This window comes from Salvelinus fontinalis, chromosome 7 (genome assembly GCF_029448725.1).
Source record: "Salvelinus fontinalis isolate EN_2023a chromosome 7, ASM2944872v1, whole genome shotgun sequence".
Classification (NCBI taxonomy): domain Eukaryota; kingdom Metazoa; phylum Chordata; class Actinopteri; order Salmoniformes; family Salmonidae; genus Salvelinus; species Salvelinus fontinalis.
In genome coordinates this window covers 38,677,786-38,703,418 of record NC_074671.1, presented here as the reverse complement: position 1 = coordinate 38,703,418, position 25,633 = coordinate 38,677,786, and the positions used below count along the sequence as shown (strand labels likewise).

Below are 25,633 nucleotides of genomic sequence, written 5' to 3'. Positions count from 1 at the left end.
CAGCTGAGATCAATTCTTCCTCTGACAAGTGGTGTCAATTAGCTATTTGCATTCGAGGTTTGGTCCAACAGTCTCGGTCATATGGAAAGTGGAATACGTTGAGACATTTTACTGTAGTAGAGAAGTTGACCTTTCTAACAATACCATTTGTCTCAACTCCTCAAATTGCACGCAGAGCAAATGCTACAAAAACAGGAAACGGAAGCTTTATGCTCAGTTTGTCTCGTGCGGCACCACATACCGATAGCAGCATTTTAGCCACGGGGAATGTTTTTCCAACAGTCTTCAAGGAGTTCCCACATATGCTGAGCACTTCTTGGCTGCTTTTCCTTCATTATGGGGTCCAACTCATCCCAAACCATCTCAATTGGGTTGAGGTTGAGTGATTGTGGAGGCCGGGTCATCTAATGCAGCACCATCACTCTCCTTGGTCAAAAAGCCCTTACACAGCCTGGAGGTGTGTTTTGGATTATTGTCCTGTTGTAAAACAAATGATAGTCCCACTAAGCGCAAACCAGATGGGATGGTGTATTGCTGCAGAATGGCATGGTAGCCATGCTGGTTAAGAGTGCCCTGAATAGATCCTGAGGCACATTGTCGTGCCATTTATCCGCCGCCAACACCTCATGTTTCAGCATGATGTGCGGTCGCAAGTCGCAAGGATCTGTACACAATTCCTGGAAGCTGAAAATGTCCCAGTTCTTTCATGGCCTACATACTCAGACATGTCACCCATCGAGCATGTTCGGGATGCTCTGGATTGACGAGTACGACAGCGTGTTCCAGTTCCTGACAATATCCAGTAACTTCGCACAGCCGTTTAAGAGTGGGACAACATTCCACCGGCCACAATCAACTCTATGCAAAGGAGAGGTGCCATGCTGCATGTGGCAAATGGTGGTCACAGTAGACACTGACTGGTATTCTGATCCAAATCCTCTTTTGTTAAGGTATCTGTGACCAACAGATGCATATCTGCATTCCCAGTCATGTGAAATTCATAGATTAGGGCCTAATTTATGTATTTCAATTGACTGATTTCCTTGTATGAAATAACACAAATTGCGGAAATCTTTGACATTGTTGCGTTTATATTTTTGTTCAGTATATAGTAAAGCTGTTACTGAAGATGCCATAACGATGTTCAGTCTCCTTATCAATATAACAGCTATGGGAATATCTGCCTCTTGAGGGCCTAAAATGACCACCACCACCTCCGGGTCAATTTTGGCATTGGCAGGTAAGATGTCTTTCACCAGCCACGCTGGCGGGTGGTCAGGGCTCCACCGTGCGAGTATTTCACATGCATTTGACCACATTTACAGTTCAAGTCAGAAGTTTACATACAGCTAGCCATATACATTTTCTCAGTTTCACAATTCCTGACATTTAATTCTAGTAAACATTCCCTGTCTTTGGTCAGTTAGGATCACCACTTTATGTGATGTGAAATGTCAGAATAATAGTAGAGAATGATTTCAGCTTTCATTTCTTTCATCACATTCCAAGTGGGTCAGAAGTTTATGTACACTCAATTAGTATTTGGTAGCATTGCCTTTAATTATTTAACTTGGGTCGAACGTTTCAGGTAGCCTTTCCACAAGCTTCCCACAATAAGTTTGGTGAATTTTGGCCCATTCCTCCTGACAGAGCTGGTGTAACTGAGTCAGGTTTGTAGGCCTCCTTGCTTGCACACGCCTTTTCAGTTCTGCCCACACATTTTCCAAGGGATTGAGGTCATGGCCACACCAATACCTTGATTTTGTTGTCCTTAAACCATTTTGACACAACTTTTGAAGTATGCTTGGGGTCATTGTCCATTTAGAAGACCCATTTGCAACCAAGCTTTAACTTCCTGACTGATGTCTTGAGATGTTGCTTCAATATATCCACATACTTTCCAGCCTCATGATGCCATCTATTTTGTGAAGTGCACCAGTCCCTCCTGCAGCAAAGCACACCCACAACATGATGCTGCCCCCTCCGTGCTTCACGGTTGGGATGTTGTTCTTTGGCTTGCAAGCCTCCTCCTTTTTCCTCCAAACATAATGGTCATTATGGCCAAACAGTTCAATTTTTGTTTCATCAGACCAGAGTACATTTGTCCAAAAAGTACAATCTTTGTCCCCATGTGCAGTTGCAAACCGTAGTCTGGCTTTTTTAATGGCAGTTTTGGAGCAGTGGCTTCCTCTATGCTGAGCGGCCTTTCAGGTTATGTCGATATAGGACTTGTTTTGCTGTGGATATAGATACTTTTGTACCGGAAATTGCTCCCAAGGACGAACCAGACTTGTGGAGGTCCACAATTTTTTGGGCTGATTTCTTTAGATCTTCCCATGATATCAAGCAAAGAAGCACCGAGTTTGATGGTAGGCCTTGAATTACATCCACAGGTACACCGCCAATTGACTCAATTAGCCTATCAGAAGCTGCTAAAGCATGACATTATTTTCTGGAATTTTCCAAGCTGTTTAACAGCACAGTCAACTTAGTGTATGTAAACTTCTGAACCACTGGAATTGTGATACAGTGAATTATAAGTTAAATAATCTGTCTGTAAACAATTGTTGGAAAAATTGCTTGTTTCATGCACAAAGTAGATGTCCTAACCGATTTGCCAACACTATAGTTTGTTAACAAGAAATTTGTGGAGTGGTTGAAAAGCGAGTTTTAATGACTCCAACCTAAGTGTATGTAAACTTCAGACTTCAACTGTATATAGTAAAATAAATGCTGCAGTTGCAGTTATATAATTTTCAGTTTTGTTTCATAGCTGGTAAATTAATTATACAAAGTTAAGCTTCAAATACTATATAGCCTTCCTCGAGCTGCAACACTGCCTGCCTGGTTGGGGGCTATGCACGCGTGAAGAGGTGAGTGAAATAAAAAAAATTAGAAGCGTTGCATAGGCATAACAGTTGGTCTAATTTACTTGGCTGGTGGACAAAAAAGTTAATTTTATGCCCTGTCTCTTACCTTCGTTTTGTAGTCCTTCATGTCCATGTGGTCTTGGTGGCGGTACTGGTTGCTGTTGGAGAGGGGAATGATGGGTATCGTGTAGATGGGCTTCACCAGAGCCCTCTGGGCCAGGGCCTCAGCCATCACCTCACTGCCGTAGTCAGGCATGCCGTTCCTGGGGAGGACACATGGAGATAAAGGGGGCTTGATTAAGACTCGGAGAAAGACCGTTTTGGGTCAAAACGTTGCACAATAAAACAGTGTGCCATCTTTTTTTATGACTTCACTTTTTATACTTTGCACATGCAGGTTACTGGACGCAGGTAGGCTACACCATTTCAAAATTTGAGAAAATGCCCAGTGAAGGACGTTAGCTACCTGTGTCTCTGCCATGCCACTGACAAGCTTTTTAGCATAGGAGTGCAAAACATCTCCCATCAAAAATAGAATATCCCAATATAACTAAGTAAAAATAAAACCATAGGAATAAAAGAGGGAGCCACCAGCGCAGGGTAGGCTGATAACAGGCGGAAATTGCAATGTCACTACAAATCAAAAAGTCAGTGACAGCAACTTTCAGATTAAATATATTCCATTTTAATACGTGATATTTGTATAGTTAAGTCCCAAATAGCACCTTATTTCCAATATAGTGCACTACTTTTGTCCAGAGCTCAATGTGCCCTCTTCAAAAGTAGTGCACTATATAGGAAAAAGGCTGCCATTTGGGACACAGTATAGACTGCTCCACAAGGGAACAGCAAGCCCCCAAAAATGTTTTAAGAGATATAATACGCAACTAACCAACAGTAAGCCCAGCTTATTCTATTCCATTCTGTGCCGACAATACCATTATTTTTAATGGGCAGCAGTGTAACGAGTCAAAGTCAATGAGCGCATTGCTTTGACCTTACTGAAAAATAAGGTGAACTCTATTTGATAATGTATGCAAAACAGAGCACTGAACGATGCTGCCAATTAACATGAGGAGCAGAGCCCGTCTCCTTAAAAAAAACATGCTAATACCATCATACAGGATGCGTCCCATATTCCCTATCTTGTGCACTACTTTTGACCAGGGCCCATAGTGTACTAGGGAATAAGGTGCCATTTGGGACACATCCTGTATGATGGGTATTAACACGCCATTTTTTTAAACAAACATCGCAGTTTAAAATCAACCAGACCGGCTACTACAGAGCCACAGATACAAAACGGCCAGGGATGTCAAAAAAACCCTGTTCAGTTAATAGTCTGCTACAATCGCAGAGAAAGTAACTGTTTCATTGATTTGGGGGACAATTCATTCATAATCCACAACAGCAGAAAAATCACAGGGAGAAATGGTGGGGTTTTGATACTAAAGTTATCCATTCTTTCCTCACGGTGATGACCTCATCCGTCTCTCTCATTCATATGAATAAAACGTAAAAAATATCAAATCTGTATCACCTCTTCTCTACAATCTCCAGGGTGAGGTGGAGCAGCTCTCTCTTGCTCTTCTCCCTCCTCTTAATCATCTCCAGAATAGTGACGGCTCGGCTTAGATCCCTCCGCAGTTTCAGCATCTTCTCATACCCAGCCTCGTCGTTCTTACGGTTCTGCAGAAACAAGTAAGATGTTAACATCTATGTTGATGCAGGAATAAAGCATGGGAGCAGCCTTTAAATTAGCATTTTCTTACTTTAACCTGTTGGGGATGGGGGCGCTGTTTAGACTATTTATGCTAATGTGGCTAATTTTTTAAACGGCTTCCCACAAAATCCTTGATCGTACAATATGCATATTATTATTATTATTGGATAGAAAACAGTCTATAGTTTCTATAGGAGTTGAAATTTTGTCTCTAAGTGGAACAGAGCCCATTCTACAGCAATTTCCCTGACATGGAGTCAGATTTGAGAAACGTTGGCCACTTTTCTGAAGTCATTTAAACGGGCACTGTCGTTGCTATGACTATACGGACACTTCTTACGTCTTCCCCTGGATGCCTTTACGTGATGACGATTCCAACGGGCTCGATTGCTCGTTCACAGGCCCTACAAATGAAAAAAACCTTTAGCTAGCAAGTCTTTTCTTGCTGCGTAACGCGCGTGGAAGACACCGACCCTCTCCTGTTCCAAGCGTTAGTTTAGCCTGTTATATTTCTCCGGTCATCTTTTCACTCGTTATAGGAGTTACAAACATCACAAAGTAGTTAATTTAAAGCGTTTTATAGCAATTTATATCCGTTTAGTGCGATTTTGGGACATTTATTTTTGCAACGAGGTGAAAAGTTGGGCACGCTTTTCAGTTCATCCCGAACGTAGTTGACATTTCCACATGGCAAGAGGACAGCTTTCCACCAAAAGACGATTTCTCCCAAGAAAGGATCCTTTGCCCAAGATACTGATGGAAGAACAGCTCAAGGTAGGACATTTTTATTATGATAAATCGTGTTTCTGTCGAAACATTTTAGTGGCTTAGGACGCCATGTTTTTTGACGTAGCTTCGCTTGGCGCAAACTGTATTGAAAAGTAAGGATAAATTAAAAAATGTAATAACGCAATTGTATTAAGAATTAAATTGTCTATCAATCCCTGTCCACCCTATATTTTTTAGTCACGTTTATGAGTATTTATGTATAAGAGTAGATCACTGTCTAAGTGGCGCAAGGACGTTTTCTTTACCAGCTTGTCTACATTTCACATTGTCTAACCATGATTTTGGTGGCTAAATATAAACATTTTCGATCAAACTGTATATGCATGTTGTAATGTGATGTTACAGGAGTGTCATCGGAAGAATTCTGAGAAGGTTAGTGAAAAAATTAATATCTTTTGGCGATGTTGACTTTTATCGCTCACTTTGGCTAGAATCAATGCTGGGCTGCTAATTGCTATGTGCTAAGCTAATATAACGATTTATTGTGTTTTCGCTGTAAGACACTTAGAAAATCTGAAATATTGTCTGTATTCACAGGATCTGTGTCTTTCGATTCGTGTATGCTGTGTATTTTTACGAAATGTTTGATGATTAGTAGTTAGGTAAACACGTTGCTCATTGTAATTATTCTAGTCCATTTGTGATGGTGGGTGCAATTGTAAACTATGCCATATACCTGAAATATGCACTTTTTTCTAACAAAACCTATCCCATACCATAAATATGTTATCAGACTGTCATCTAATGAGTTTTTTTGTTGGTTAGGGGCTATAAATATCTTAGTTTAGCCGAATTGGTGATGGCTACTGGTGTTGGTGGACAAATAAAAGATGGTGGAATATGCTAATGTGTTTTTAGGTAATAGATGTACATCTTTACATATTGTGTCTTCCCTGTAAAACATTTTAAAAATCGGAAATGTTGACTGGATTCATAAGATCTGTGTCTTTCATTAGCTGTATTGGACTTTAATGTGTGAAAGTTAAATATTTTAAAAAAATATTTTTTTTGAATTTCGCGGCACTGGTTTTTCAGTGGGGGGGGGGGGGGGGGAGTGCCGCTAGCGCCACGCTGATCCTAGACAGGTTAAGACGTTAACTGGGTGCTCTGCTATACTGTCACTTCCTGAGAATAGTTCATAGCTAAATTACACACTAGTGAATACAAAAAGGTGGGTTAGAATATTCCCTCAACCATGTCCTGGATCGCAATGCCCTGTGAAAAGGCCACCTTTCTGAAAGTGAAATGGTTTATTATACTTGCACGCAGCCCTTGTTCAGTTCCGTCATCCTACCTAGGACGTGGCTCACCTTTCTAGTCTGCATCTTCTCGGTCCTCCTGCGGAAGGCCACGTAGGGGTCTGAGGTGCTAGATCCGTCCCTCTTCTCCTGCTTCACCGTGGGAATGAGAGAGCCGCTCTTACAGTTTTTCCTCTTCCTGGTCCAGTAGTCAAACACCTCCTTGATCAGCTCGTCATCCTCCTTCAGCAGCAGCTTTGCCTCCTGCAGGTTCACCAGCTGAGCAGACAACACACATTTAGTCACACTGTTCTTTCTAGTACTCAATAAACCCCCGCGCTTACTCCTAGCCTTTCAACTTTAAAAAAATCAAATAAGCAGAATGGTAGTCGACAAAAGGTTTGATGAACATTGGCCTACGTCCCATTTTCTGAGAGACCTGCCTTCAGCATTGTGGTTTGCTAAAGTACCTGCGTGCCACTGCCTTTCTCCAGCCGGTCGATCATGTCCTCAAACTGCAGAGAGGTGATCTCCATCTTCTTCTTCAGCTTATTCACAAAAACCTCGTCCTCTGAATCCAGGTCGTAGTCCGGCTGCTCTGTATCCAAACTGAAAGCTGTGATAGAGAAGTAAAAAAATAAACTTGTTTTAAAAAAAAATATTGTTTTAGGTGGTAGACCAGCTTTCATAAATTGCAGATAAATTGTGCGATCTATCAATGTAATTATCTGTATCCTTTCAAATTCACCAAATATTTTCTTGTAATAAATATTTTCCTTTATTATTTCTCCCTGACCTTACCACCTATCCCCCAATTGGAGTAAACTAAATGGACAACAACACGTAGGCTTCTACTTCCAGCTTAAGAAACGTACTCCTTCTGTCGACTGCACTTATTTTCAGCAAACTTAACATGTGTAAATATTTGAATGAACATCAGATTCAACAACTCAGACAAACTGAACAAGTTCCACAGACATGTGACTAACAGAAATTGAACAATGTGTCCCTGGACAAAGGAGGGGGGGGGGGGGGTCAAAAACAAAAGTCAGTCAGTATCTGGTGTGGCCATCAGCTGCATTAAGTACTTCAGTGCATCTTCTCCTCATGGACTGCACCAGATTTGACAGGTCTTGCTGTGAGATGTTACCCCACTCTTCCAAGGCACCTGCAAGTTCCCAGACATTTCTGGGGGGGAATTCCCACAGGTCCCAGACGTACTCAATGGGATTGAGATCTGGGCTCTTTGCTGGCCATGGCAGAACTCTGACATTTCAGTTTTGCAGAAAATCTCACAGAACGGGCGGTATGGCTAGTGGCATTATCATGCTGGAGGGTCATGGCAGGATGAGCTGGTAGGAAGGGTACCACGAGGGAGGAGGATGTCTTCCCTGTAACGCAGAGCATTGAGATTGCTCTTCACTGATGAGTCGCGGTTGCAGGCACTTTTTGCCAGTCCTGTCTGGTCCAGCGACGGTGGGTTTGTGCCCATAGGCAACATCGTTGCCGGTGATGTCTGGTGAGGACCTGCCTTACAACAGGCCTACAAGCCCTCAGTCCAGCCTCTCTCGGCCTATTGCGGACAGTCTGAGCACTGATGGAGGGATTGCGTGTTTCTGGTGTAACTCGGGCAGTTGTTGTTGCCATCCTATACCTGTCCCGCAGGTGTGATGTTCGGATGTACCGATTCTGTGCAGGTGTTACATGTGGTCTGTCACTGCGAGGACGATCAGCTGTCCGTCCTGTAGCGCTGTCTTAGGCGTCTCACAGTACGGACACTGCAATTTATTGCCCTGGCCACATCTGCAGTCCTCATGCCTCCTTGCAGCATGCCTAAGGCACGTTCACGCAGATGAGCAGGGACCCTGGGCATCTTTCTTTTGGCGTTTTTCAGAGGAAGTAGAAAGGCCTCTTTAGTGTCCTAAGTTTTCATAACTGACCTTAATTGCCTACCGTGTGTAAGCTGTTAGTGTCTTAATGACCGTTCCACAGGCGCATGTTCATTAACTGTTTATGGTTCATTGAACAAGCTTGGGAAATGGTGTTTAAACCCTTGACAATGAAGATCTGTGAAGTTGTTTGGATTTTTACAAATTATCTTTGAAAGACAGGGTGCTGAAAAAGGGACATTCCTTTTTTTGTTGCTGAGTTTACATAATATATACATTTTACGACAGTATATTTTACATTAGTTATAATTTGTTTTTAGTCCCAGCCTTCAGCTACCCTCGACTCCTCCCATCTATCTCTAAAGACCATCCAGTTTTGATTTCTAGCTGCCATATTTTTTCTACTGCTGTTCCACTAAATTTGTGAACTTTTCCATTCTAACAGTTTCTACAGATTGTAAATTAAAGAAACATTTTTGCTATGAGTATTATATTACTGATCAATTGACTAGGGCTTTTCAAATCACTCAGCAATGCTATTTGCAGAGTTAGCTCCAAGTAAATGTTGCAATAGTTTTTGCCATTCCTGAACTTGCGACCAAAAACAAGCCACATACCTAAACAAGTGATCTAATGATACGGTCTCTTCTCAGAAGATTTAGCAGAGATGGGGTGGTTGTATCCCCCATACATATAACATTCTATAAGTTAAGGTAGTTTTAATTTAAATTGAAAAACCAAGTTTTGAATCTGGCGTTGTTTTGTGTATAGTTCATAAACAATGTGCCATGGAATCGGTACATTGAAAATCTCTCAACTGTTTTGCAACCTGTATGGCACAGCTCTACATTTTTGGTCATTAAATTAAACTGGTATACTTTATCGCAATTTTGGTCTTTTATGCAGGGCCGACAGAAGTTCCTTAACTTCTCCCCTTTACACTTGACTCCTCCATTTGAGGTAATGCTGCAATCAGTTGGATATACTTTGATAGAGCCGACATTTCCATGTATTTTTCTTAACTGCATGTGTAACAACTCCACCAGTCCAATTTATGATATAATGTACAAACATCATCCCCCAAAAATGTATTGTTTTTATTTATACATTTGAGTTTAACCATAATATTTTTTCCAATATTTTTTTGTTTTCTGGTGGCTCAAACTGAAATTGCAACGAGCTTTCTATAGCTTGTTTTAAAAATAGCTATATTTTGGAGATCTTCAAATAACCAAAAGTGAGAGGCTATCTGAACGAAGGGGAAACGGCCATTTTTGAACACAGGATGAGCCATTCTTACTAATCTGCTTGAGAACCAGTTCAGATTAAAGTATAGGTTTTGTATGACTAGAGCCTTTAGTAAGAGATCCAATGCTTTAATATTTAAAATAATTTCTCTCCTCCGAATTCATATTCATTATATACAGTGCCTTCAGAAAGTATTCACACCCCTTGACTTCACGCACGTTGTGTTGCAGCCTGAATTTAAAATGGATTAAATAAAGATTATTTTTTGTCACTGACACAATACCCCATAATGTCAAATTGTTAACATGTTTTCCAAATTCTTTGCCAAATAAACATTTTAAAATGAAATGTCTTGAGTCAATAAGTATTCAACCCCCTTTGTTATTGCAAGCCTAAATATGTTCAGGAGTAAAAATGTGCTTAACAAGTCACATAATAAGTTGCATGGACTGTGTGTAATTATAGCATTTAACATGATTTTGAATGAATGCCTCATCTCTGTACCCCACACATACAATTCTCTGTAAGGTTCCTAAGTCGAGCAGTGGATTTCAAACAGATTCAACCACAAAGACCAGGGAGGTTTTCCAATTGGTTGACAAAAAAACAGGCATTAAATATCCCTTTGAGCATGTTGAAGTTAATAATTACACTTTGGATGGTGTATCAACACACCCAAAAGAAACAGGTGTCCTTCCTCACTTGCAGGAGAGGAAGGAAACCGTTCAGGGATTTCACCATGAGGCCAATGGTGACTTTAAAACAGTTAAAATGGCTGTGATAGGAGAAAACTGAGGATGGATTAACAACATTGTTGTTAATCCATAATACTAACCTAATTGACAGTGTGAAAAGAACAAAGCTTGCACAGAATAAAAAATATTCCAAAACATGCATTCTGTTTGCAACAAGGCACTCAAGTAATACTGCAAAAAATGTGGCAAAGCAATTCCCTTTTTGTCCCGAATACAAAGAGTTGTGTTTAGGGCAAATCCAAAACAACCCTTTACCGAGTACCACTCTCCACATTTTCAAGCATAGTGGTGGCTGCATCATGTTATGGGTATGCTTGTAATCGTAAAGGACTTGAGTTTCTCAAGAAAAAAAGGAAAAAAGTAAGAGCTAAAACACAGGTAAAACCCAAGCGGAAAACCTGATTCGGTCTGCACACTGGGAGATGAATTCACCATTCAGCAGGGCAATAACCTAAAACAAATGTCAAATCTACACCGCAGTTGCCTACCAAGACAAGTGTGAATATGGTCAAGTTACAGTTGACTTAAATCTCCTGGCAAAACTAGTAATGATCAACAACCAATTTGACAGACCTTGAGGAATTTTTAAAACAATAAAATGGGCAAATGTTGCACAATCCAGGTGTGGAAAGCACTAAGAGACTTACACAGAAACATTCACAGCTTTAAAATCGCTGCCAAAGATGATTACATACTGCCGGGAAGAACTATTGGATAAGAGCAGCGTCAACTTACCAACATTACGACCAGGAATAGGACTTTCCCGAAGCGGATCCTCTGTTCGGACCACCACCCAGGACAATGGATCTGATCCCCAGTAGCCGACCCAAAACACAGGCGCAGCAGACGGAGCGGCCTTCTGGTCAGGCTCCATAGACGTGCACATCGTTCCAGAGTATACTACTCGCCAATGTCCAGTCTCTAGGTAGACAAAATACGAGCAAGGGTTGCCTTCCAGAGAGACAGAAACATGGCTCTCTCGGGATATGTTGTCGGAATCAGTTCAGCCACCGGGCTTCTCCATGCATCGCACCGACAGAAATAGACATCTCTGGGAAGAGGAAGGGCGGGGGGTGTATGCTTTATGATTAACAACTCATGGTGTAATCATAACAACATACAGGAACTCAAGTCCTTCATGCTCACCCGACCTAGAATTCCTTACAATCAAATGCCGGCCATTTTACCTACCAAGAGAACTCTCGTCAGATATAGTCACAGCCGTGTACGTTCCCCCTCAAGCGAACACCAAGACGGCCCTCAAGGAACTTCACTGGACTCTATGTAAACTATATATCCGGAGGCTGCATTTGTTGCTGGGGATTTTAACAAAGCAAATTTGAGAACAAGGCTACCTAAATTCTATCAGCATATTGATTGCACGACACGCGGGGATTATTCTCTCGACCACTGCTACTCTAACTTCCGCAATGCATACAAAGCCCTCCCCTGCTCTCCCAAATCTGACCACGACGCCATCTTGCTCGTTCCGTCCTATGGGCTGAAACTCAAATAGGATGTACCAGTGACGAGAACCATTCAACCCCGGTCTGACCAATAAGAAACCACGCTTTAAAATTGTTTTGATCACGCGGACTGGAATATGTTTGTCAGCCTCAGAACAACATTGACCTGTACGCTGACTTGGTGAGTGTGTTTATAAAGAAATGCATTGGCTCTAACCATTGTGACTATTAAAACCTACCCTAAGCAGAAAACGTGGATGGATGGCCGCACTCGCACTAAACTGAAAGCGCAATCCGCTGCATTTAACCATGGAAAGAGGTCTGGGAATATGGTTGAATATACACAGTGTAGTCATTCCCTCTGCAAGGCAATCAAACAGGCGAAATGCCGGTACAGGGACAAGGTGGAATTGCAATTCAACGGCTTAGACACGAGACGTTTGTGGCAAGGTCTACAGGAAATCACGGACTACAAAAACAGCCACGTCACAGACACCGACGTCACGCTTCCTACAAACTAACACCTTCTTTGACCGCTTTGAGGATAATACTGTGCCACCGTAACGGCTTGCTAACAAAGACTGCGCCCCCCCTCTCTTCCTTCGTGGCTGACATGAGTAAAACATTTAAACGTGTTAACCCTCGCAAGGCTGCTGGCACAGACGGCATCCCTAGCCGCGACCATAGAGCATGAGCAGACCAGCTGGCTGGTGTGTTTACAGACATATTCAATTGCTAACTATCCCAGGCTGTTGTCCCCACATGCTTCAAGAAGGCTACCATTGTTCCTGTACCCAAGAAGGCAAAGAACTGAACTACTACCGTCCCGTAGCACTCACTTTTGTCATCATGAAGTGCTTTGAGGCTAGTCAAGGATCATATCGCCGCTACCTTACCGGCCACCCTAGACCCACTTGAGTTTGCAAACCGCCCCAACTGGTCCACAGGTGACAGAATCACCATCACATTGCCCTATCCCATCTGGACAAAAAGAATACCCATGTAAGAATGCTGTTCATTGACTACAGCTCACCATAGTACCCTCCAAGCTCATCATCACGCTGGAGGCCCTGGGTCTCAACTCCGCCCTGTGCAATTTTTAAATTTAGAAATTCATACTAAAAATATAAATGAACACCCATGGCATAATTGTGTTAGTGTTTGCAACAATATATAGAATAATGGGCGATATACTGCATCTAAAAAATAATTAAACTTTTGTCCGGCGCTTCAATTTCATGAAGAATAACAAAAGTAAAAAGCCATTTTAAAGCATATCACATGATGGTAATCATGAAGCTAATTGACATAATTTGAGTCAATTGGAGTTGAACCTGTGGATGTATTTCAAGGCCTACCTTCAAACTCAGTTTCTCTCTGCTTGACATCATGGGAAAATCTAAAGAAATCAGCCAAGACCCCAGAAAAAAAAATGTAAACCTCCACAAGTCTGGTTCATCCTTGGGAGCAATTTCCAAACGCCTGAAGGTAACATGTTCATCTGTAGAAACAATAGTACGCAAGTATAAACACAATGGGACAACGCAGCCGTCATACCGCTCAAGAAGGAGACGCGTTCTGTTTCCTAGAGAGGAACGTACTTTGGTGCGAAAAGTGCAAATCAATCCCAGAACAGCAAAGGACCAGGTGAAGATGCTGGAAGAAACAGGTACAAAAAGTATCTATATCCACAGTAAAACAAGTCCTATATCGACATATCCTGGAAAAACCCCTCAGCAAGGAAGAAGCCATTGCTCCAAAACTGCCATAAAAAAGCCAGACTACGGTTTGCAACTGCATATGGGGACAAAGATCATACTTTTTGGACAAATGTCCTATGGTCTGATGAAACAAAAATAAAACGGTTTGGCCATAATGACCATTGTTATGTTTGGAGGAAAAAGGAGGACGCTTGCAAGCCGAAGAACACCATCCCAACCGTGAAGCACGGGGGTGGCAGCATCATGTTGTGAGGGTGCTTTGCTGCAAGAGGGACTGGTACACTTTACAAAATAGATGGCTTCACGAGGAAGGAAAATGAGGTGGATATATTGAAGCAACATCTCAACACATCAGTCAGGAAGTTAAAGCTTGGTCGCAAATGGGTCTTCAATCCTATAGAAAATTTGTGGGCAGAACTGAAAACGCTTGTGCGAGCAAGGATGCCTACAAACCTGACTCAGTTACACCAGCTTTGTCAGGAATAAAATTCCCACAACTTATTGTGGGAAGCTTGTGGAAGGCTACCCGAAACGTTTGACCCAAGTTAAACAATATACCAAATACTAACCGAGTGCATGTAAACTTCTGACTCAGGAAACAGCAGGGGGAGCACCCCCCTATCCACATCGACGGGACAGTAGTGGAGAGGGCAGTAAGTTTTAAAGTTCCTTGGCGTACACATCACAGACAAACTGAATTGGTCCACCCACACAGACAGCGTGGTCAAGGCGCAGCAGCGCCTCATCAACCTCAGGAGGCTGAAGTAATTCGGCTTGTCACCAAAAGCACTCACAAACTTCTACAGATGCACAATCGAGAGCATCCTGTCGGGCTGTATCACCGCCTGGTACGGCAACTGCTCCGCCCACAACCGTAAGGCTCTCCAGAGGGCAGTGAGGTCTGCACAACGCACCACCGGGGGCAAACTACCTGCCCTCCAGGACACCTACACCACCCAATGTCACAGGAAGGCCATAAAGATCAAGGACAACAAAAACCCGAGCCACTGCCTGTTCACCCTGCTACCATCCAGAAGGCGAGGTCAGTACAGGTGCATCAATCTATCTCAAGGCCATCAGACTGTTAAACAGCCACCACTAACATTGAGTGGCTGCTGCCAACATACTGACTCATCTCTAGCTACTTTAATAATGGAAAAATTGATGTAAAAAATGTATCACTAGCCACTATAAACAATGCCACTTAATATAATGTTTACATACCCTACATTACTCATCTCATATGTATATACTGTACTTGATACCATCTACTGCATCTTGCCTATGCCGTTCTGTACCATCACTCATTCATATATTTTTATGTAGATATACTTCATCCCTTTACACTTGTGTGTGTATAAGGTAGTTGTTGTGAAATTATTAGGTTAGATTACTCGTTGGTTATTACTGCATTGTCGGAACTAGAAGCACAAGCATTTCGCTACACTCGCATTAACATCTGCTAACCATGTATATGTGACAAATAAAATTGGATTTGACTAGTGGGAATGTGGTGAAAGAAATAAAAGCTGAAATAAATCATTCTCTATTATTCTGACATTTCACATTCTTAACTTCTCTAGGGTAGGGTACAGCACTCGGAATTTTGGATGAAATGCATGCCCAAATTAAACTGCCTGCTTCTCGGGCCCAGAAGATATGATATATTCTATCCAAACTGTTAGAAAACACTCTAAAGTTTCCAAAACTGTTAAAATAGTGTCTGTGATTATAACAGAACTGATTTGGCAGATGAAAACCTGAGAAATCCATTCAGGAAGTATTTTTTTGGTTGGTTTTGTAGTTTTCTATTCAATGCTATTACAGTATCCATTGACTTAGGACTCAAATTGCAGTTTCTATGCTTTCCACTAGATGTCAACAGTCTTTAGAAATTGTTTCAGGCTTGTATTCTGAAAAATGATGAAGTAAGAGCAGTCTGAATGAGTGGACCCTAAAGTGTCACAGAGCTTTTTCATGAGCGAGTCAGAGAGAGTGCCTTTCTTGTTTACCTTTTAAATTGACGACGTTATTGTCCGGTTGAAATATTATCAATTATTTCGGCTAAAATCAACCTGAGGGTTTAATACAAACATCGTTTGGCATGTTTCTATGAACTTTACGGATACAAGTTGGATTTTTGTCTGCGTTTGAGCCTGTAGATTACTGAAGAAAACGCGCAAACAAAACTGAGGTTTTTGGATATAAAGAGACTTTATCGAACAAAAGGAACATTTATTGAGTAAATGAATGTCTGCTGAGTGCAACCATATGAAGATCATCAAAGGTAAGGGATTAATTTTCTCTCTATTTATGACTTGTGTAACTCTTCTACTTGGCTGGTGACTGTTTGTAATGATTTGTCTGCTGGGCTATGTTCTCAAATAATCGTAAGGTATGCTTTCGCCGTAAAGCATTTTAAAAATCTGACACCGTGGTTGGATTCACAAGAAGTTACTTTAAACCTATGTAAAATGTTTTGTTTTCAGAATTTTTATAATGAGTATTTCTGTATTTGAATTTGGCGCCCAGCACTTTCATTGGCTGTTGAAGAGGTGGGACGCTAACGTCTCACGTACCCAAAAGAGGTTAAAATAAAGTGGTGATCCTAACTGACCTGAGACAGGGAATATTTACTAGGATTAAATGTCAGGAACTGTGAAAAACTGAGTTTAAATGTATTTGGCTAAGGTGTATGTAAACTTCCAACTTCAACTGTATGTGGTACTCAAAATAAAATGTCATTTTTTCTGGGTAGTTATATTTCTGCCAAGCATGGATATAATAACCTTGTGATTACACAAAAATTTCCATAATTATTGTATATATATATCTTTTTAAACACTGTGTTATACTGAGTCACAATAATGAATTATTGGCTTCATTCTTGAATATAACTAATATAAGGGCATAGGTGACACTTATTTTTTTGCTACTTTGAAAACCTTATACGTCTTTGACCCATATAGTGTATTTTATACCATCTACTGGACCTTGCCTATGCCGCCTCGGCCATGGCTCATCCATGTACATATTCTCATTCATCCCTTTAGATGTGTGTATTCGGTAGTTGGGGAATTGTTAGATTACTTGTTAGATATTACTGCACTGTCGGAACTAGAAGCACAAGCATTTCGCTACACTCACATTAATATCTGCTAACCATGTGTAAGTGACTAATAAAAGTTTGATTTGATTAGTACTTACTCAGGGGTATGAATAATTATGTAAATTAGATATCCATATTTCATTTTCAATATGTTTGCAAAGATGTCTAAAAAAAGGTTTTTACATTGTGATTATGGGGTAGTGTTTGTAAATTGGTGAGAAGAAAAAAACAAGTCAGTATTTATAATACATTTTTAATTCAGGCTGGAACAAAATGTGGAATACGACAAGGGGTATGAATACTTTCTGAAGGCACATAGGCCCGTTTCAATTTTGTCTGGCTTGCAGTTCCAAATAAAGAAGAATATTTTGTGCTCATGTAATTAATAAAAAAAAGTTGTCAGGCGTAGGCAGGGCCATAAGTAAATAGGTAAACTAGGATATGACTAAAGAATGAATGAGGGTGATTTCCCCACAAATATACAGGTATGGTCCTTTCCATGATAGCAAAATCTTTACTAATTTGGCCAGCTTTCTACACTGAAGAAAAATATACAACACAACATGTAAAGTGTTGGTCCCATGTTTAATGAGCTAGGGGAAAAAATCCCTGACATTTTCCATACGTGCAAAAAGCGTCTCAAAATTTGCACACATTTGTTTTCATCCCTGTTTCCTGTGCATTTCTTATTTGCCAAGATAATCTATCCACCTAACAGGGTAGTATATCAAGAAGCTGAATCAACAGCACAATCATTACAAAGATGCATCTTGTGCTGGGGACAATAACATAGTTTTAAAATGTGCGGTTTTGTCAAAACGCAATGCCACAGCGAACAACTGGCATGCTGATTGCAGTAATGTCCATCAGAGCTGTAGACAGATAATTTAATGTTAATTTCTCTACCATAAGCCTCCGTCATTTTAGAGAATTTGCCAGCTTGTGAATTTGGCAGGCCACAATCAACAGCCTGATCAACTCTATGCGAAGGAGATGACGCGCTGCGCGAGGCAAATGGTTGTCACACCAGATAGTGACTGGTTTTGTGATCCACGCCACTACTTTATTTATTTGTATTTTTTTATGTATCTGTGATTAACAGATGCATATCTGTATTCCCAGCCATGTGGAATCCATAGATTACTTCATTACAATACAATTGACTGATTTCCTTATACGAACTGTAACTCTGTAAAAGCTATGAAATTGTATATTGCATTTATATATTCTTTGTTCAGAATATTTATAAATAGTTTACGTAAAGAATTGAATGAATTACTTAACACATTTCCCTAACTAGAATAGTGAATTTATAGTTTACTTATAAACTGTTGGATTTTGGGGATTTTACCCATTTTATTATTTACGGTCATCCATGTCAGTCTTAGAGTCTATTCGTTTTCTTTTAGTTTGGTTTTTCATTCTGTCTGTTTACTGCCCCCTACCCCAAAGAAGTTTTTTCACATCCGGATGAAAAGCATGCCCAGAGTAAACGGCCTGCTACAAAGCCATAAAAGCTAGAATATGCATATTATTAGTATATTTGGATAGAAAACACTCTGAAGTTTCTAAAACTGTTTGAATGATGTCTGTGAGTATAACAGAACTCATCAGGCAGGCAAAAACCTGAGATAAAATCCAACCAGGAAGTGAGAAATCTGAGGTTGGTCGATTTTCAACTCAGCTCCTATTGAAGATACAGTGGGTTATTGGTAATGGTGCACTTCCTAAGGCTTCCACTAGATGTCAACAGTCGTTAGAACCTTGTCTGATGCCTCTACTGTTTAGTGGGGCCGAAGGAGAGAGGAATGAGTCAGGTCTGCCATGAAGTGACCATGCGCGTTCACGTTAGAGCAAACTCTGTGCCATCGCAATTCTGAAGACACAGGAATACTCCGGATGGAACATTATTGAAGAATTATGTTAAAAACATCCTAAAGATTGATTCAATACTTCGTACTTTCCGCTGGACCTGCCGCGCGTTGTGAGTTTGGAAAGTGTACTGAACACTAGAACAACAAGGAGGAATTTGGACATAAATGATGGACATTACGAACAAAACAAACATTTATTGTGGAACTGTGATTCCTGGGAGTGCATTCTGATGAAGATCATCAAAGGTAAGTGAATGTTTATATTGTTACTTCTGACTTCTGTTGACTGCATAATAATGTCGGCTATATTTGTGTCTTGATTGGGCTCTGAGCACCAACTCAGATTATTGCATGGTTTGCTGTTTTCGTAAAGCTTTTTTGAAATCTGACACAGCGGTTGCATTAAGGAGAAGTGCATCCAAAATCCCATGCATAACAGTTTTATCTTTTAGCAATGTTTATTATGAGTATTCCTGTAAATTGATGTGGCTCTCTGCAAAATCAAAGGATATTTTGCGACTTCTGAGGCATTCTGCACCGCCATCTTCAGTCCACCATACTCCTGCCTTTTAGCCCAAAAACATGTAACATTTCCCAAGTGGTAGTGCTTCCCAAATGGCACCAAATTCCCTATATAGTGCACTACTTTTTACCAGATCACCAGGGCCCTAGACAAACAGTGTACTTAATAGTGAATATGGGTTACAGAAAGATGACCATGGGAACTCTGGTAAAAACACACGTCTCTATATATAGCGCAGATCACAAATCGGCAGCTTAATGCGGCGAACTCCAGAAATACACTAAGCTTGCAAAAAGCCTGCCCTCCCTTTGCCTTTGGTTCGACATGAAAGCCCCTTAGAAAAAAACTGAGCTGACAGGAGTGTTTGTGAGCTGGGGCTGAGAGGGGGTCCCCCTGGGCTTAGACTATTCAGTGTCCCACACCCCCTGCCTAGACTGTGCCCCTCTATCTTTCCATCTGTGCCTTCTCTCACTGTGCGAGTGTGCTCAAATGCTTTCAGACCGCAGAACACCTCTGGATCACACTGCTGCTATTAGAGAAACACCAGGGGCTGACAATCACTTAAAGGTCCAATGCAGCCAATTTAATCTCAATGTCAAATTGTTTCTGGGTAACAATTAAGTACCTTACTGTGATTGACAATTTCTATTGAAAACAGAAACAAAAAACAGGTTCTTAGCAAAGGGCAATTTCTCAAACAAGAATTGTACTACGACTGTCTGGTAGTGGTCTGAGTGGGAAGGGGAAAACTGGGAAAAAAATAGCGTTTCAATCCTCTCTGCCAATAAAGGCTATCTTATTGATGTATTGCACCTAACTAATTTACCGCATGGTGATGTCAACATGGAAGGCCAAAACTCAATCCCACCAAAACAGACAAATTTCGGGGTCTTTTGAAACTACTCTTAAACTAAAACTGCATTTCCATAATTTTCAGAGTATTACTCCAACCTTAGTGTGGAAATATATGTAACACAGCAACACCACATTTTGGATTGCACTGAGGCTTTAAACATACCCCAGACAGAGCACACATGCACTGCAAACACAGAGCAGCATGAACACAAACTGCAGTATGTGCACACACGCAAGGCACACTCAAGAGAAGAAAAACAAACATCTGCCGACTGACCAAAGAGACAACAGAAAAACAAAGACCGCTGACAAACAGGCTACATGAACAGTAATTCTCCTTACGTTGTATGTGAATGAGCTGCTTTGGCATCTTGAAGTCCCCAGGGTAGAGGGACTCGTAGTAGGCGATGTTGCTCCCTGCTTCGGGGACAGGGATGACCATGTTGTCCCGTTTCTCCCCATACACCTGCTGTGCCGAGATAGCCCGCTGTAGATGGTGCTCCTGTGGGGGAGGAAGGTAAAGGTCAGTAGGCCTACACTACAACTGTGGCAGTTAAAAAATAAATGATACGTAATTACACCAAAAATCAAACTGAGCACACTTTCTAATGTTTCAAAAACAATGATTAACAGTAAGTAATAATGGGGTATAACTGCTTAATTTCATTTGTGACCTGCGTCTTTTAACCAATGTTAAAATAAAGAATTTACATACAATAATAAAAACAAACATATCTACAACTGAACATTAAGCATTAACAAAGTGCCTGTCCTGCCACAAAATGCTGAGTGATACTGCTTAATATTATTATATTTCAGGGATATTACGCTGACATTTTTTTTTACAATGAGTACATAATGTGCGCCTAAGTAGAATCACACAAATAAAATGTAGGAAACAATAGGCATTTTACGTTTATTTTCTGATTGTTTACCTTACAAATAACAACTGTGTGTGGATGTGTGCATTCCTATCAAAGCAAGTGCCTTATCTTCTGTATATCGTGTTGTCATTTCTACTGTAGCATGAAATATGTATGTATGTACAGTTTTATTCACCTTTTCATGTACTGGTGACAGAATGCATTCTGATTATTGCATAAATTGTAATGGACACCTATGACGTGTGTAAAATACTTTTTTGAGGGTCGTATTAATTATAATGAGCTAATGCTAAGCTATTTGCCAGCTATGTGTGGCACCATGTTTGTTGACATTATACAATGCATTCTGGGTGTCACGTAAACGTCTGTCAGACCAAAAATGTATTGAGGCCAAGGAATAGTTCACTCATCTTTCAAGTAAACTTCCGGAAGTGAATGAAGGTAAGTAACAGATCGTAGACGACACCCCCCCGTTCAAGATGCATACTGTAAACACACCAAACTAATCTTGTCTCTTAGTATCTTTGATTGACGCGAAAAACAAACATGGCGGCACACACAAACGACCCATCGATGGATTACTTAAACATTTCTAGGAAGTGTTTTACTCAAATATTTCGATCAATGTTGAGCCCACCCGTGAAGTATTATAAATAGTAATTGCTATTAACTTATTCATATTGTGGTCTCTGTCAGCCTAGAGTTTTCTAAATATGCTTGCGTTACGTCAATCTCACCTCAGTTAGCGCTAAAACGAATGTAGTCCACATTTTCTGGTTTGGATGATTATGTATGCTGTTGCTATTTCTGTGAATGTCTTAACATTGCATTCCAAAATAAACTTGTCACATTCAGGACATAACTTTGTAAGGACTGTGTTTGTGCAAAATGGTTCTGGGAAAAAATGTGTGGCTAGCTCAAACGCGGACTGTTGCGTCAATCGAAACTGGACGTTCTAGGTGAGCTTTCTAATCCAACCGGTTTAAAGCATCAGGCAAAAGCCCTATTCGGACGGGATACATTTTACTGGGGGAGATAAGTTAATGTAATTGTGCACAAGCACAAATCGCCACATCCGTAATTTTTGTACTGTCCGACTCTGCCATCTTGGTAATTTTTACTTGGCAAGAAAGTTATCCCAGCCCTAAAAACCTACTGTTTTTCAGCAAACTCTCAGGTCCTCTGATAATACTTATCCCGTGTGAATCGTCATCCCTGTGTTTTGAGTGATATTAGAGTTTAACAGGTGCTGCACCCAGTTTGGATAAGCACATGGGAACAAATTGATGCTTAAAATAAAGTGCTATGCACGTAGCCTACAGATGAAGGAACTGTTGTCACAACTTTCCTAGTGCCGCACTTCTCTTTTAAAAGATGAATTAGATGATAATCTGCCAATTAATTGACATTCTTCAGTTAATTAAATGTATGCATAGGTTACGGTTCATATTGATATGCGTTATTATTTTGACTTTCTCCGAACTGAAGGCCCGTTAGGTGTATGGATAGCCTAATATTGGCCTTTGAAATGTCTTCACGTCTAGAAGAGCCTCCAGGCGCCACGTCATAAGTTAATTTTGAATGAGGGGGAAAAAATATTATAGGGGTAAATCTAATCCCACCCGAATCGTCCACTGGAAAAACGGACATGCTGGGGCGATAATTACATAACCGATGTTCTATAGTAATACTAGTCCCGTGTGAATAGGGCTAAAGTAACCAACATAGTTAATTTTATTCAAACATAGGGTGTCTGTATATAGGGTGTGTCTGTATATGGAAAAAAACATGTTTTACATTTTCTACCAATCGATTGGTCGAAACACTCGCGGTTGACCAATATTGTTTTTAGTCTGGGACAGCCCAACTGTGTGTTTCTAGCTTCTCAACCAACCTAATGAGAACTTGAGTGCGTTTACAGGTATCCCAAAGTTTATAGACTCACCTGTACTGATATTGTTTTGAGTTGATCTGAAGATGCTGAACGTCTGACCTCGAATTCCCCTGAATTGATTTCCCCCGTATTGTGAATTAAAATTGGATGAGTACTGTGAATGTGACCTCGGATGGGGACACTGGACCTACTGCTGGATCGAGTCGGGGGTGTAAGCCTATATGTTGAATTGCTGGGGGGGCTTAACCTTTTCACAGGTACCAACAAATATGTGTTTACATTCTACAGTGATCCCTGCCACGTATGCTTAACTTCTTTGGGATAGGGTGCAGCATTTTCACTTTTGGATGAATAGCGTGCCCAGAGTAAACTGCCTCCTACTTAGTCACAGATGCTAATATATGCATATTATTATTAGTATTGGATAGAAAACACTCTGAAGTTTCTAAAACTGTTTGAATGATGTCTGTGAGTAGAACAGAACTCATATGGCAGGCAAAAACCTGAGAAAAAATCCAAACAGGAAGTGGGAAATCTGAGGTTTGTAGTTTTTGAACTCAGCCCCTATCGAATTCAGTGGTATATAGGTTATTTTACACTTCCTAAGGCTTCCACTAGATGTCAACCGTCTCTAGAACGTTGTTTCAGGCTTCTCATGTGAAGGGGGGCCGGATGAGAGCTGTTTGACTAAGGGGTCTGGCAGCAGCCTCGTTCTCAGTCACGCGCATTTCACATGAGGTAGCTCTCATTCCATTGCTTTTCTACAGACAATGGAATTCTCCGGTTGGAACATTATTGAACATTTATGATAAACATCCTAAATATTGATTCTATACTTAGTTTGACAAGTTTCTACAACCTGTAATATAACTGAACTTTTCTTCCGACGACCTGAATAAAAGAAGCTATTTGGACATAATTGATGGACTTTATGGAACAAATCAAACATTTGTCGAACTGTGATTCCTGGGAGTGCATTCTGATGAAGATCCTCAAAGGTAAGTGAATATTTATAATGCTATTTCTAACTAATGTTGACGGCGCAACTTGGTGGATATTTCTTTTGGCTGTTTTGGGCTCTGAGCGCCGTACTCAGATTATGCTTTTTCCATAAAGTTTTTTTGAAATCTGACACAGCGGTTGCATTAAGGAGAAGTGGATCTAAAATTCCATGCATAACAGTTGTATTTTGTATCAATGTTTATTATGAGTATTTCTGTAAATTGATGTGGCTCTCTGCAAAATCACCGGATGTTTTGGTACTATTGAACATAACGCGCCAATGTAAACTCAGATTTTTGGATATAAATATAAACTTTACCGAACAAAACATACATGTATTGTGTAACATGAAGTCCTATGAGTGTCATCTGATGAAGATCATCAAAGGTTAGTGATTAATTTTATCTCTTTCTGCTTTTGTGACTCCTCTCTTTGGCTGGAAAAAATAGCTGTGTTATTCTGTGAATAGGCACTCACCTAACATAATCGTTTGGTTTGCTTTCGTTGTAAAGCCTTTTTGAAATCGGACACTGTGGCTGGATTTACAAGTGTATCTTTAAAATGGTGTAAAATACATGCATGTTTGAGGAATTTTAATTATGGGATTTCTGTTGTTTTGAATTTGGCGCCCTGCACTTTCACTGGCTGTTGGTTAGGTGGGACGCTATCGTTTCACGTACCCTAGAGAGGTTAACAAGAAATGTGTGGAGTGGTTGTAAAACGAGTTTAAATGACTCTAACCTAAGTGTACGTAAACTTCCAACTTCAACTGTAAACCACTACGAAATATATTTTATCAAAAATATTGTATTTTCAGCAGTTTGAAGCTGGTGTAGAAAACCGAAAGTAAAAGCAAAAACAAAACTTGACAGGAAGCATAGAATTAGAGCACATAGAACAGATCTACCGCTTAGACTTGCTTTCAATAAGAATGACAGATCTAAAATAAAATTGTGAAACTGGTCATCCATAAAGTTACATATTGCAGCTTTAAGGCACTTCGACTCAAGTTAAATTATAATGATTGAGCCTACACAATAACACAATCATACTATTCCAACTGCATACTATTCATGAATAAATAACTTTGGTTAAGAACAATGGTAAAATAAAAACTTATGTTAATCATTAATGAATGAAGTGCTGTGCTTATAGCACATCTTTATTTTGATGAGCATGTAAAAAAAAAAGTATGTTTAATATGTAGGTGTAACAATCCTGACCTATATATTATCATATATATATATTATCATATATATATATATATATTATCATATATATATATATATATTATCATATATATTATCATATATATATTATCATATATATTATCATATATATATATATATTATCATATATATATATATATATATTATCATATATATATATATATATATTATCATATATATATATATATTATCATATATATATATATATTATCATATATATATATATATATATATATTATCATATATATATATATATATATATATATATATATTATCATATATATATATATATATATATTATCATATATATATATATATATATATATATATATTATCATATATATATATATATATATATTATCATATATATATATATATATATGATAATATATATATATATATATATTATCATATATATATATATATATGATAATATATATATATATATATATGATAATATATATATATATATATATGATAATATATATATATATATATATATGATAATATATATATATATATATATATGATAATATATATATATATATGATAATATATATATAT

The 25,633-nt window shown here is 39.6% G+C and overlaps 1 protein-coding gene across 2 annotated transcripts in view; it reads right to left on the bottom strand.

The window, feature by feature from the left end:
• LOC129859461 (enhancer of polycomb homolog 1-like) overlaps window positions 1-25,633 on the bottom strand; it is a 77,438-nt gene that overhangs the window by 33,875 nt on the left and 17,930 nt on the right. For both annotated transcript variants that reach the window (XM_055929280.1, XM_055929279.1), the window contains exons 2-6: window positions 20,403-20,562; window positions 7,091-7,236; window positions 6,693-6,899; window positions 4,411-4,559; window positions 2,977-3,133 (exon numbers count right to left, since the gene is read on the bottom strand). In XM_055929280.1, the coding sequence (XP_055785255.1) occupies window positions 2,977-3,133; window positions 4,411-4,559; window positions 6,693-6,899; window positions 7,091-7,236; window positions 20,403-20,502 (759 nt within the window). In that variant the 5' untranslated portion in view covers window positions 20,503-20,562. The remainder of the gene's footprint in view (window positions 1-2,976; window positions 3,134-4,410; window positions 4,560-6,692; window positions 6,900-7,090; window positions 7,237-20,402; window positions 20,563-25,633) is intronic.